Consider the following 13,937-nt stretch of genomic DNA (forward strand, 5'->3'; position numbering starts at 1 on the left):
TGTCTTACTGAGTGTAAGTTTTTTTGTGTATGCATATTTTGAAGTGTCTTTGGGTACATGCAAATTTATAACTTTTATTTTTGGTGGATGTATGTTTTTCATTATGCATTGTTCCTCTTTATGCCTATTCATGTTTTTTTGTTTGTTTTAAGATTTTATTTATTTATTTGACAGAGAGAGAGACAGCGAGAGAGGGAACACAAGCAGGGGGAGAGGGAGAGGGAGAAGCAGGCTTCCCGCCGAGCAGGGAGCCCGATGCGGGGCTCGATCCCAGGACCCTGGGATCATGACCTGAGCTGAAGGCAGACGCTTAACGACTGAGTCAACTAGGCGCCCCTATTCATGCTTTTTAATTCTGACTGGTCTTAGCATTTTCCCAGTATATACCTTCTATCTTTTTACCTTCAGCCTCGTTTTTGTAGTGTTATTTAATTTTAGTATCTGACAAACAACTCGTAACTTACTGTTTTCTTTTAATCCAACAGATGACCTTGGTCTTTTAACATTGTCATTTTACTCTTATAATTTGGCCCTAACTCGAGCAGTGGGTTTGCCTCTGTTCTCTCATTTGGCACTTTTGCATTTTTGGTCTCATTTCCTAGTAAAAGCCAGATTCCTGGACATCACTGCCTGCATTAATGCTGAATCCCAGTGACTCCTGAGTTCGGCCCTGCGTGCTCCTTTTCTGTAGTGTTTCTGGATGTGAGAGATTTTTTTCTTTTGTTATATTTTATTCACCATCATGACATATTTACAGCAAAGTGTGTGTATCTAGCATGAACTTAATCTGACATCTTGTTGGGAAGTCTTCTGTGGCCTTCCTAATCTACACCTGTTGCTGGCTTCCCTTTCTAGTTCCTTACTGAAGGAGCAGATGCTGAGGAAGCAGGCCGAGCTAGAATCGGCACAGTGCCGGCTCCAACTTCAAGTCCTCACTGATGAATGCAGTAAGCTTCATAGTCGTGTGCAGGTAGGTTTCCCATTCTAATCCAGAGAACTTTGGGGATAGGAATGGAAAAGGAATCTAAATAGAACTTTGGTTCATCTTAGATACAAATAAAGATTTACCAGGTTTTTCAGGAAGTAAGCAAGACCAACTCTTTATTCTATTTTTGATTAGAGCATTTGTTGGAATTGTACACTCTTGAGGATGAATTCTGCAATTCGAACTTGGAACAAATTAAACAGTCGGCTGTTAATTCAAATTTTAAGTAATTTTACCTCCCAGAATCTACCAATAAAATGAGGAGTTTAGCCAAGATGACCATTGGAGACTTTCAGCCCCCCTATTTTCTGATCTGTGCTCTTGTTGGCTCAGTTTCTTGTTGAAATACTGGGAGAACGGCAGTGGGGCTCTCGGACTCATATCAGCATTTCCATGTAACGGAGAAGAAACATTCCCATGTGAAATGAAGGAATTGTGCATGAGGGGGATATCAGACGAAAAGGCTTCACATTTACAACATCGTTTTCATTTTAGGACTTGCAGAAGCTTATTGTGCAGCATCGGGATCAGATTTCACAGTCCCCCGGGGGCTCCCAAGCACGTTTCCCGAACTGCCTACCCTCCAGCCAGAACCAGCACAAGTACCATTTCCAGAAGACCTTCACAGTGTCTCAGACAGGAAACTGCCGCATCATGGCATACTGTGATGCTCTGAGCTGCCTGGTGGTGTCACAGCCTTCTCCTCAGGCCTCCTTCCTGCCAGGTGAACAATCCAGCACCTCAGCTTTCATGTTCATTACCGAACTTCATTTATTTCTCTTGTCTCTTTTTTGTAGAATCCAGGACTTGCTAGTGGGTGAACGCTGACCACAGCCCACCAAATCACCTTTCCTAGTCTGTTAATGCAGATGCTCTAAGGTGCTGCAAAGATATCTGTCCATTGGCTTCATTCTGTACACACGTGTGTATTCACCAAGAGCCCAGGAATGCTGATTAATAACTGTAATAAAGTAAGAGAAGATAGGGTACTTGGAAGCATGGGTTACTGGTATAGTCCAAGGAAAAGGACAGCACTTCCTGTCTGTCCCATTAAAGTCACACGTTCATGGGGGCACCTGACTGGCTCTGTCAGTAGAGTATGAGACTTGAATTTGAGCCCCATGTTGGGTATAGAGATTATTTAGAAAAAAATTTTGTTTAATAAAAATTAAATAAGGTCACAGATTCATTTTAGACTAGAGACTTTTTTTTAAGATTTTATATTTTTTTAATCTCAAAAAAAACAAAAAAAAAACCCCACAAAAACTAAAAAGGTAATCTCTACACCCAACGTGGGGCTCAAACTTAGAACCCCAACATCAAGAGTCATATGCCCGGGCGCCTGGGTGGCTCAGTCGTTAAGCATCTGCCTTTGGCTCGGGTCATGGTCCCAGGGTCCTGGGATCGAGCCCCGCATCGGGCTCCCTGCTCGGCGGGGAGTCTGCTTCTCCCTCTCCCACTCCCCCTGCTTGTGTTCCTGCTCTTGCTGTCTCTCTCTCTCTCTGTCAAATAAATAAATAGAATCTTAAAAAAAAAAAAAAGAGTCACATGCCCTACTGACTCACCCAGACAGGTGCCCCTAGACTGGAAATATTTTTAAAAACGCTATCCCAGGGGTGCCTGGGTGGCTCATTTGATATATCATCCCACTCTTGATTTTGGCTTGGGTTGTAATCTCAGGGTTAGGGGATTGAGCCCCACACTGGGCTCCGTGCTCAGTGGGGAATCTGCGTGGGATTCTCTCCCTCTCCCTCTGCCCTACCCCTTGCCTGTTCGTGCTCTCACTCACTTGCTCTCTGTCTCTCTAAAATAAATAAATAAATCTTAAAAAAACAAAAAATACTATCCCAAGGGCTCATTCAAGTTGAAACAGTTATTTTCAGTAGTATTCAAATTCACAAATTCTGAATAAAAGAATTTGGAAATTGATTCGTTATTGATAATAATACAATAAATACTAAATTTCTCATATTTTGTGCTTTTTTAATTAATTTATTTATTTATTTTAAAGATTTAATTATTTATTTGACAGAGAGACAGCGAGAGAGAGAACACAAGCAGGGGGAGTGGGAGAGGGAGAAGCAGGCCTCCCACCGAGCAGGGAGCCCGATGCGGGGCTCGATCCCAGGACCCTGGGATCATGACCTGAGCCGAAGGCAGATGCTTAACGATTGAGCCACCCAGGCGCCCCTATTTTGTGCTTTTTAAGAAGCTTAATTTTAGGTTGTCTTAATGTTGAAATCTCCTCACATGCCCAGTTAAATCATTCCTGATTGTAGTAGATGTTTCTTTCCACAGTCTTCAGCATATGATTTCTCCCAGCTGTCAGGTCCTTTTGCTTCAGCCTGATTTCCTGTTTACCCACTTAGAAGTTCCATTCAAATGCTTCAAAACTGTGTCCCCCTAAACGTAGGTATATATAGAATTAGAAGTGGAATTCCTAGATCATTGTATATTTTTCTGTTCACTGATAGCTGGGAGTTGAGAGAAGCTCTAGTTAAGGGGAACATAAAAGAATTGTTTATAATGTTTCTATGTCCCGTCCACATCTTTAATAAAAGATTTATCATAAAAGCCTTTCCTACAAACTGGGAAAATACTTATTTCTTTGAATTGTTCCCCCATTTGGGTGTGATCTGTTCCTTTTTCCTTAATGCATCTATTCCACACAGCACAGCCAGGTCTTGATAGCTTGTTGGCGCTAATTTCTCTCTGTTTCCCTTGATCATTAACTAGTCCAGTATTCATGCTCCCTCTTGATTTAAAGCCCATTATTTCCCTGTTTGTCTTTCTGGCTCTCCTAATTCTGTTTCAGGAGAAAACACAATAAACTTTTCCCACTTGGTTCCCCAGAGAAGCTGACGTGTGACTCAAGGCTATCCTAAATCTTAAGATTTGACAAATTCTTTTGTGGATAACTTGGATAATAGTAGATACTTAGTAAAAATAAATACATTATCAGAGCCTAGGAAGAGAACAGAGTAACAAATAAAAAGGTCAAGTTTGGGGGGGGATTTTTTTCCCCTTCTGGAATGGTGCAAATTGATTAGAATACTTGAAGTGTCATCTGTTTTTTTTTCCATTCAGACAAATGTAGCATGTCTTGACCACTTGGCATAGAAATCACCCATCTCCATTCTTTCTTGTTCACTCTCTCTGCATCTTCACTGTGAATCTCTCTGTTAATAGCTTTATTGAAATTTGACTGACATACAATAAATTGCACATATTGAAAGTATAGTTGGATGAATTTTGATATATGTATACACCCCTGAAACCATCCCCACAATCAAGATAATGAACATCTATTGCCCCAGAGTTTTCTCATGCCCTTTATAATCTATCTCCCATCTGCCCCTCCCTCCTCTCTTCATCCCCAGGCAGCCACTGATCTACTTTCTGTCACTACACATCAGTTTGCATATTCTAGAATTTTACATAATCATAATCATACAGTATTACCTTTTTTGTCTGGCTTCTTTCAGCATAAAGTTTTAGAGATTCATCCATATTATTGTGTATATCAGTAGTTCATTTCCTTGTATTGCTGGGCAGTGTTCTCTTCTATGTATATGTACATATAGTGGTTTATCCATTCACCTGTTGTTGGACATTTGGAGTGGAATATACTTTTTAAAATAATTATAACCCTGGGGAATTTTTTTTTTCTTTGTTTGACCAGCTGTTTTCCCGGGATTTATATGCCAGGAAAGCTGAACAAAGGAGCTACTTGAAAAGGTAGTTTGCTTTGCCTTAAATTGACTTTCAGTGATTTCATGCTCTCTTGTCTTTGGCAGGCTTTGGCGTTAAGATGTTGAGTACTGCCAACATGAAAAGCAGTCAGTACATTGCCATGCATGGCAAACAGATCCGCGGACTGGCTTTCAGCAGTCGGTTCAAAGGCTTACTGCTTTCGGCTTCCCTAGACAACACTGTTAAACTGACCAGGTGAGTGCTTCAGGGAGGAAGTAGGAGCCTGGGCTGTTCAGTGTTGAACAGAGTGGAAATTAGTATCCATGTTAGGATGGCCTTAGCTCGCTTTTTTTTCCTTTTTTTTTTTTGGTCTGAGGCATTGTCTTCTGAGATCCAGGTTCATTGAGTTTGAAATGTATTCCTTTTCAGAGTAGATGCCGCAGGCTGCACAACAGTATGTGCAGTGCCCTGTTTCTTTAAAACTTATTTGTGTTACAAAATACATCCTAAGCCAGGCAGATGAGAGGAACAGCCTAGAGATGGTTGAATGACATTATGGAGGGAGGCTTGGTACCGGGCACCATGGGGTTACCATGCCAGCTTGGACCTGCTTATTCCTGGTCTGTTACTGGGATCATCCTGCCGAACAAAAATGCTCTCCAGGAGCTCATTCTCCTGGGGTGCCCTGACTTCTCTCGTCAGTAACCCTCGGTTACTGCATTTTATCCATGTGCCCTGTGACTGCTATGAACCAGATCTGAACGCACTCACTGCCTTCATCTTAGGAAGTAGTTCTGATCAGACGTCTGATAGTTGGTTTCCTGTCCCACAGTTAAATCTGAGGGACATCATGATATTGCTATCAGGCCTGATAAGCCTTTTGATTTTTCAAGAATGCTCCGGCTTAATTAGCCCCAAAACTCAGCGTGACATTATGTTTTATACATATGTATAAAAGGTTTTTTTTTTTCCCTAGTAGTGTTAAAAAATAGATGAGAAGAAAAGGGCAGGTTAAAGACTAAAGTGTTATTAATGACTATCTCTGGGTGGTTGGATTGTTAGTTTTTATTTTTCTCACAGGTATATTCTAATTTTTCAGCATTGAATATTGATTACCTGTATAATAGATAATTATGGAGAATTATTTATTTAACTTATTCTTTTATTTTCCTTACATTTCAAGAGGAAAGCCTGTGTCCCCCAAAACAAATATTTTGGAATCGAAAGGAGTTACCTGGGCAGTCCCTACAGGAAATTGGGAATCCCAAATTGTTTGGGTGTGTGGGTGTGTTCTTAAAAGATTATCACTGAAATGATAATCTTTACATCTTTGTTATATATTTGATTTCCTTAATGCATAGTTGTGAAAGTCTTATATCTCCACAGCCTGGAGACAAATACAGTGGTCCAGACTTACAATACTGGTCGCCCTGTCTGGAGCTGCTGCTGGTGTCTTGATGAAAGCAATCACATCTATGCTGGACTGGTCAATGGTTCGATCCTGGTGTATGACCTTCGAAACACGAGCTGTCATATCCAGGAGTTAGTACCCCAGAAAGCCAGGTAGGGAACCACTTAGTTTTTCCCAGTAGTTAGCAGCTTTCTCTTGGACCATCATATGAATCCTCTCTTTGGAGAGTATTTCCCATTTGGTCAGAATTCCTCACAGAGGGCAGTTCTCTGCGTGCAGTAATGTGTTCTTGCTTTGGGCTCAGTAAGATCCTTTCCATATGTTCATGCTATTTCTACATGGTAGAAAGCCCTAGTGCCAAGTATAGCCAGGTTCAGTACAATCATTCATCACTCAGCATGGCAAAATGAAGTCAGATCTGTGTTCCAAACCTGGCTCCACTGCATAGGAGCTGTGTGACCTTGGTCACGGTTCTTGGCCTGTTACAGAGACTTGCTTTAATAGCCACGTGTCTAACGCACAGGAAGAGATCAGTAAAGGGTAGGCCTATGCAAAATGATTTAAAATCTCCAGCTAAACCAACTTGGTCTAAAGATGCCATGTTACTATGATGGATCATCTATAATCCAGTTACAGAGTTGGGAGGTTTATAAAGTCAAGCCCAGAATCTGAGGGTGGGTGGCCACCAGCACCACTGTGACTCTTCAGAATGTGTTGAGTACCATTTGGGCCTAATACGCTCCTGAAGGCATAAAGTTCTCAAAAGGAAAAGTGGAATCTGACCTAGGCCAAAATGAGAAGTATCTTAAAAGAGAATTTCCATTTCCAATGTGAATATATATTAAAAAGGGGGCAGGGGGATCTAAATGTAAAGATATCACTATAGTAATGATATAGTAATGGTTACTAAACCTAGGCTCAATGCTCTGGGGTCTTCTCATTTGAGTGGAGTAGACTCATGCTTATTTTACGTGGTCTGTGGGCCTGAAGAGGATGGATGTGAACTCCCAGCAAACATGGGGACTGCCATTGATGTTGACGGATTCAGGCAGAGCAGGCAATAAAATAGAGCAAACAGCCAGGAAAGACAGGGCAATGAAAGAAAGCAGGCAAAGTGACCGTTTTGAAAAGTCCAGCAGAAACAAAGTTCATAGGAACAGATTCGGCAGGCTGATAGTTCTGAGAGAATTCTTGGCGTACAGTTCTGGTCATATGCTTGCAGAAAGAGATTTAGAAAATTTCTAAAGAAACAATCTTGTTTCTGAATTAAAATGTAGTTGCTTCAGGGCCTGGCTCAGTTGGAAGAGCATGTGACTCTTGATCTCAGGGTCATGAGTTGGAACTCCGCGTTGGACGTACAGAGTATTTAAATTTAAAAAAAAAAATGCAGTTGCTTCAGGCTATATGTTAATTGAAGGGTCTGTCAATTACAGCTTGGAAGCTTTATTAAATGTGTAAGCTGCATTTCCTTTCTGACTTTCCTTGTGTATGTGGCTAGCCCCATTACTAGAAACTTCACATCAGTCAATCTTCCTTGTATTTGTGATCTTGTACTATTAAATTTCCTAGTCCTTTTTTTTTCTTAACTGTTTTTCAAACATGTGATATCTCCTCTGAAATTGGATGCAGAGATTATAGGTATACTCTTGTGTTTCTACAGAGTGGGTTGGTAGTTTTTATCAAATGTCAAAGGAGAGTGACCCAAGGAAGGTCTTTACCCTCTTCTATAGAGGTAGGAGCAATACAAGTATTGGACTGTGAAACATGGTTTCCTTTCTTCCCCTTCAGATGCCCGCTGGTATCCCTATCATACATACCCAGAGCTGCCTCAGCTGCATTTCCATATGGTGGGGTATTGGCTGGAACCTTGGAGAACGCTTCCTTCTGGGAGCTCAAAATGGGCTTTTCTCATTGGCCTCACGTGCTGCCCATGGAGCCAGGGGGCTGCATAGACTTTCAGACAGAGAGCAGCACCCGGCACTGTCTTGTGACCTACAGGCCTGGTGAGTGTTGGGATGTCCTCGTGGGACCTCCTGTGGGTTGTCTGGGAGCAGATCGGTTCAGAGGAAAAAAGGAGAGCTTGCCCTACTCTTCAGGTGGCTCTGGGAAGCGCCCCCAGAGACTAACGGCTCTTGCTACTACACTACATGGAAGATGGTGGCCCCACATTCCTCCCTAGAGCCTGCCTCTGCTTCTCACTTGTCTGAGAATTCTGCCAGGTACTCCTTGGAGTGAGTCAGCCACTTGAGGAGCCCCTGTGATTTAGAACAGTAATGGAATGAGGAGGCCTGGAATTGAGGCCAGTGAGTCACCCTCAGTGCAGTTTCGTGTCTTCTGCGTACCCCTAAGGAATATAAAAACCTAAGCCGGGGTCTGGCAGAATACAGTGATTTTACTAAGAAGGATAGCTTATGCTCAGAATTGTTTCCCTCATAGGCAAAAATACCTTGTAGATAACTTGCTTTATCTTAGCCTGGGGTTCTGAATTTCATTTATGCTGTATCATTTTGTTCTTATTATTATGGTTGCTTTGTAGCTATTCTTAATGGCTTAGTAAATTGTGGCTCTTGCACTCAGGTAGTTGGTTAGCATCCGAGGTTCGGGTACTTCATTCATTTCTTTGGATCATCCCCATGGAGCAACATTGATTTCTTTGTCCCGTAGATAAAAATCACAACACTTTACGAAGTGTGCTGATGGAGATGTCCTATAAGCTGGATGGTGCTGGAGAGCCAGTCTGTTCCTGCCATCCTGTACAAACGTTCCTTGGGGGACCCGCTTGCAAACTACTGACCAAAAGTGCCATTTTCCAAAACCCAGAGAATGATGGCAGCATCCTGGTGTGTACTGGGGATGAAGCATCACATTCTGCCCTGGTGAGCCTGTTATTTTTTTATACTGAAGTGTGTAGAGCAAAAAGCCAAAGTTCTCCATAATTGTACATATCTGTGTATGCGTGTATGTAGGGTTGTTTATTTTTACCCAAGTTACACTTTACATACTGCCCTATAATTCGCTCTTCTCCCATTTAACTTCCTAGCTTGGGTATCTTTCCATTTCAATATCTGTAGATTCACCTCATTCTTTTTTATGTGAGCTATAGTGTCCTGTGGGTCATCTTGTGAATCTTTAAAAAAAAAAAAAGAACTACTGAAACCCCTATAAAATAATTGATTCAGGGGCTCCTGGGTGGCTCAGTTGTTAAGCGTCTGCCTTCGGCTCAGGTCATGATCTCAGGGTCCTGGGATCAAGCCCCATGTCGGGCTCTCTCCTCAGCGGGAAGCCTGCTTCTCCCTCTCCCTCTGCCCCTCCCCCTGCTTGTGCTGTTTCTCTCTGTCAAATGAATAGAATAAAATCTTTTAAAATAGATAGATCAATAGATAAAATAATTGATTCAGGTAACAGTTTCATGAGTTCAGGGTGAAACTGACAAATGGATGGTTGATGGGGAGTTGTACAGTGCAGGGATCATTCTGTCATGACCTGGACACATTGATCAACCTTAATATCACTGTAAGTGGGTTAACAAGAAATAATTTGCCTCTTAATGTAAGACAATATGAAACACACGGCACCTGTGAGATGCCCTTGAACCTAAATCTAATCAAGCTTTGGAGTGTTGCTGACCAGTGTAGTTGCACTAACCACATAAGGACTTGAAATGTGATTAGTATGAATGAAGAACTTGATTTTTAAATTTTTATTTAATTTTAATTTAAATAGCCTGATGTGGCTAGTGGTCACCATATTGGGTGGCACTGCTATAGCGTAAGGGTAAAATGACATGAAGTAAGAAACAAACCAAAATAGCATCAGTAAAGCAGATATGGTAAAAAGCTTAATAATCTGGGTGATGGGCAGTTCATTGTACTACCCTACTTTTTATTATGAAAATTTTTTTCGTAATAAAAAGTTTGTGAAAAGGAGAAGAAAGCACTAGTTAGAAGATTTCATGAGGGCAGAGACACAGGGACTTTTGTCTTGTTGACTCTTCTGTCCCTCGATGGAAGGGCTTGATGGAGGGCTGAATGCTAGCTTGGTTTTAGATCCACTCACAGGTAGACTAACTGCTTATCACACTGCAGAGGCCAGAGCTAAACCATGTTGTGTATCCTGGCTTTGTGAAGGTTAGGGACAATCTGTCTTACTCCCCGGGCAGTGCTCTCTCTCTCTCTCTCTGCAGCTCTTTCAAAGTTGTCTGATGGGGTTAAGGAGTGCGCTTGTGATGAGCACCCGGTGTTGTACGGAACTGGTGAATCACTTCATTGTACACCAGAAACTAATATCACAGTGTATGTTAACTAACTGGAATTTAAATAAAAATTTAACAGAAGGGCGCCTGGTGGCTCAGTCAGTTAAGCGTCTGCCTTCGGCTCAGGTCATGATCCCAAGGTCCTGGGATCGAGCCCTGCGTCAGGCTCCCTGCTCTGCGGGGAGTCTGCTTCTCTCTCTTCTGCCCTCCTCTCCCTCCCTCCCTCTCTCTCTCTCAAATAAATAAATAAAATCTTAAGAAAACCCCACAAAGTTGTCTGATGATCAAGCAAGCAGGAGCCCCAGCTCAACTGAATGACCCCTGACCCTTCTCTCTGTCTTCTGTAGCTGTGGGATGCCGGCAGTGGCTCATTGCTTCAGGAACTGCAGGCCGATCAGCCTGTCTTGGACATCTGCCCATTTGAGGTGAACCACAACAGCTACTTGGCTACCTTAACCGAGAAGATGGTCCACATCTATAGGTGGGAGTGACTGTGTCTGGAACTTGGCAGGCCTGCTGCTGGTTTTCGTTAAATGTTTGCTAGCAGCTAGCAGCCCTGAGCAAGATCCCTGCTTATTGTCTGTGGCCTAGAACTTCTGGGATCATGATTCCTTTGGGTTGATGTGACTCAAAGACTCCGGGTCACTGAAACACTACGGGCCGTGTATTTGCAGTGTCCATCAAATGAGTAAGTGGCCGGTACTCCCATCTATGTATTCATGTCTTGGGTTAAAATCCTTCATGAATCTGCTGAGAATCTATATCTGATCAGACATTCTGCTGGGCCTCCGAGAATATCCTCCAAGCAGTCATGTAGGATATGAGTGTACACCAAGCATTTTCTGAAGGATGTGACCCTGCCTAAGTGGTCTTGTCACTTGAGCTCTATGACTTGGGGATGAATGCTTATATTCCAGAAGGGGCCAACCATCTTCATGTTGCTTGGATGCCACGTGGATGCAGAAGAGTCTTCAGTTGAACACAAGAGGGCACTATACAACCTGGTGAAGGATTTGATCTACTTCTGACTTTGTTGGTGACAACCTTTTAGTCACTTGGTCTCATCCGCACAGAAGCGTGTGGTAGAGCACATCTGGTCTGCTTTGTGGCAGCAACAGAACATTCCAGGTGTGCAGTGCTGGGATCTTGGCAAGCCCAGTGAGGGAGGCGGCTGATGAGCTATAGACCCTTTCCTAATGCTGAGTGCATTAAGTTCATCACATTGTGGGAGCCAAGGAAAGAGACCAGTTGTTGGAGCAGTGGGGAAGCCTCATTTTTTCTATCTAGCTTGGGATCTCAGGCTTGGTTTTATCTAAGCAGTGCTCTGAAAACCACTCCTTTTCCCTCACACTAGGAAAAAATGAATATATGTGAAAGCTCTTACTTAAGTCTCTCCTAGTAAAAGAGATCAAGAGCAAGGGGCTAACCAAGAGAGGGCTGCAAAAGAGAAGCTCCTCAGACTGCTTCTGAAAACAGGAGAAAGGCTTGTCTCTTCATTTTGAAAGAGTTCCTATCTGAATAAAGCCGAGCTCTCAGTGAGGGGGCTGTTCTTGAGTGTGTTTATAGAGTTCCCAGGTAAAGCCTTCCTCATGTGAAACTGATGTTTGGCTCCGATAGGCCTCCCTTCCTAACCTTTTTAAAAAGTTGTTAGAAAAATAGTTACTCTCAGGAAGATAAAGTGGTTGGAGACCTGTGTGGATTGCAGGGAGAAGCCCATGAGCTTTCGTTCCGACCGTGGATTGTCCAACGTTGAGAGCTGCCCTTCTCTCCAGGAGAGGGTTCAGTATATGTCTTTTTGCTTTGCCGAAGGCTGCCCTGCTAAAGCACAGTCCAGAGAGGACGTGCCTCAGGCGTGGTGGCCCGTGCCCTGTTCTTAGAAGCAGGATGGCCAACACTGTGACTTTCTTAAATGATTGTTCTGTAAGTGTTACTATTTTTATTTTAAAACAGTTCTGGCCTGACAGGTCCTGAGCTGTTTCTAGCATTTCTCACTAGCAAGGGGTTATTGTAGTCGATTTCCCCAGAGTTCCAGGTTCTAGTTGTGCCTTTTAAAGAGTGCCCTCCTTCTCTTTTAGTACATCTTTCAAAAAGCCAGTTTCCAGAGCCTGGGAAAGAGCCCCCTTTTCTCAGAGGAGATACTCCTTTCACTATGTCGATGATTCAGAATGACTGCCCAGGCCTAGAGCATCAGTGGCAGGAAGGGGTTTGAATTGAAAAGCAGAACTCATCTGGTTTCAGCAGATTGCCAGAGAGGATGCAGTTGGGCAGGCCCTGGCTGCCTTTGTCTTTGGCAGGGACAAAACCTGGAGCCGGGTTAGGATTTGACTGGGGCTGGAAGTACACTCAGCTGTTGCTGATTGATCCCCCCAAGCACAGGAACCACGGGCCTTATTACCACGGAGGTTGGGTGAATCTCAGGTCTTGCTAATTCTTGTGTTCCTCCAATAAATTTGAATGCTTCAGAAACAAATTTATATGACTTCAACTGATTTCTCCCAAGGAAAAGACTTTGCCCCCAGCCACTCTACCCCTGCCCCCCTCAGCCTGCAGGAGGTTCCATCTGTAGACCCAGGCTCCGGGCTCTCATGCAGCACTAGGCTCTGCCCCAACATGTCCCCTCACCCGTCTCTAAGGTGGTTCTCCCTTTGGAAGGTTTGGAGTTAAACAGACTCAAAACATTTTGTAAATGTAGATATCCTTGTACCTGCTTTGACAGGGCAGTGGGACCTCTGTTCATATTCTGTGTTTTAATGTTTGTGTTAATATGAAAATAAAGCATTTGCCATGTGTACCAGCTCCTGGTGTCTTTTGTCTCTTTGACTGCCAGAGGCAAAAGCATGTCTGCCTCTTGGGAAAGTGGAACAATCTCAGCCTGGTGGATTTCTTCATTTCATGCCGTACTGGATCTGAATTACACAGGATGGACTCTGGATCTGAAGCAAACATCTTATTTAAATTGATGAGGTAGTTTAACTGGCAGTTCTTTTCTACTGTTGCTTAATGGGAAGCTGTGTGTTTGCTTCTTAGGAACTTGCCTACACTGGTGATTTGTTTGCTCTCAGATCCAAGGGGCTTAAATCTTGGAAACTATACTTCCCAGACTCCCTTTGCCCACTGGCATCCTTGGTGTGTTCTTTGAATCCAGAAAACCGTAATGTGGGAGGAGGGGAGTGGAAGAGAGGACTTACCCTTTTATTTGTTTTAGTCTTTGGCTGCTCTGGGCAAGTGGGGACTCTGGGTTCCTGCTCAGCACAGTTCTGGCCTCTTGCCTCAGTGTCTTTGTTCTGTTTAGTTCCAGAATTTCTGTTGCAGTAAATCATGGTTCTGGGATTAGATTGGAAAGGCTGAAAATGTTTTCCAGATGAACAGCAAATGGAGTATACTAGACTCCAGCAGGACCGGATCCATAGGTGGAGGCTTGTTATTGTCATGGAGCCTGGTGCTCCAACAATACATGACAAAGGTCCTGGGATGGAAGGAACCCCTGCATTACTAAGAAACCCAACGCCATTTTTTTCTCTTCCACAGTACTCGTTTCCCGTCTCTGATTGGCTGTCAGGTGAAATTCTGGAAACAGACATTTGTGTGTCCTTGTC

General features: G+C 43.1%; 1 protein-coding gene across 2 annotated transcripts in view; it reads left to right on the top strand.

Annotated features, from left to right (window-relative positions):
* Window positions 1–13,135, top strand: part of RFWD3 (ring finger and WD repeat domain 3) — a 46,644-nt gene extending 33,509 nt beyond the window's left edge. For both annotated transcript variants that reach the window (XM_027619316.2, XM_027619317.2), the window contains exons 7-13: window positions 856–970; window positions 1,481–1,709; window positions 4,783–4,933; window positions 6,065–6,241; window positions 7,878–8,092; window positions 8,754–8,965; window positions 10,689–13,135. In XM_027619316.2, the coding sequence (XP_027475117.1) occupies window positions 856–970; window positions 1,481–1,709; window positions 4,783–4,933; window positions 6,065–6,241; window positions 7,878–8,092; window positions 8,754–8,965; window positions 10,689–10,832 (1,243 nt within the window). In that variant the 3' untranslated portion in view covers window positions 10,833–13,135. The remainder of the gene's footprint in view (window positions 1–855; window positions 971–1,480; window positions 1,710–4,782; window positions 4,934–6,064; window positions 6,242–7,877; window positions 8,093–8,753; window positions 8,966–10,688) is intronic.
* Window positions 13,136–13,937: the final 802 nt, after the last annotated feature.

The sequence above is a fragment of the Zalophus californianus genome, chromosome 17 (assembly GCF_009762305.2).
Source record: "Zalophus californianus isolate mZalCal1 chromosome 17, mZalCal1.pri.v2, whole genome shotgun sequence".
Taxonomy (NCBI): domain Eukaryota; kingdom Metazoa; phylum Chordata; class Mammalia; order Carnivora; family Otariidae; genus Zalophus; species Zalophus californianus.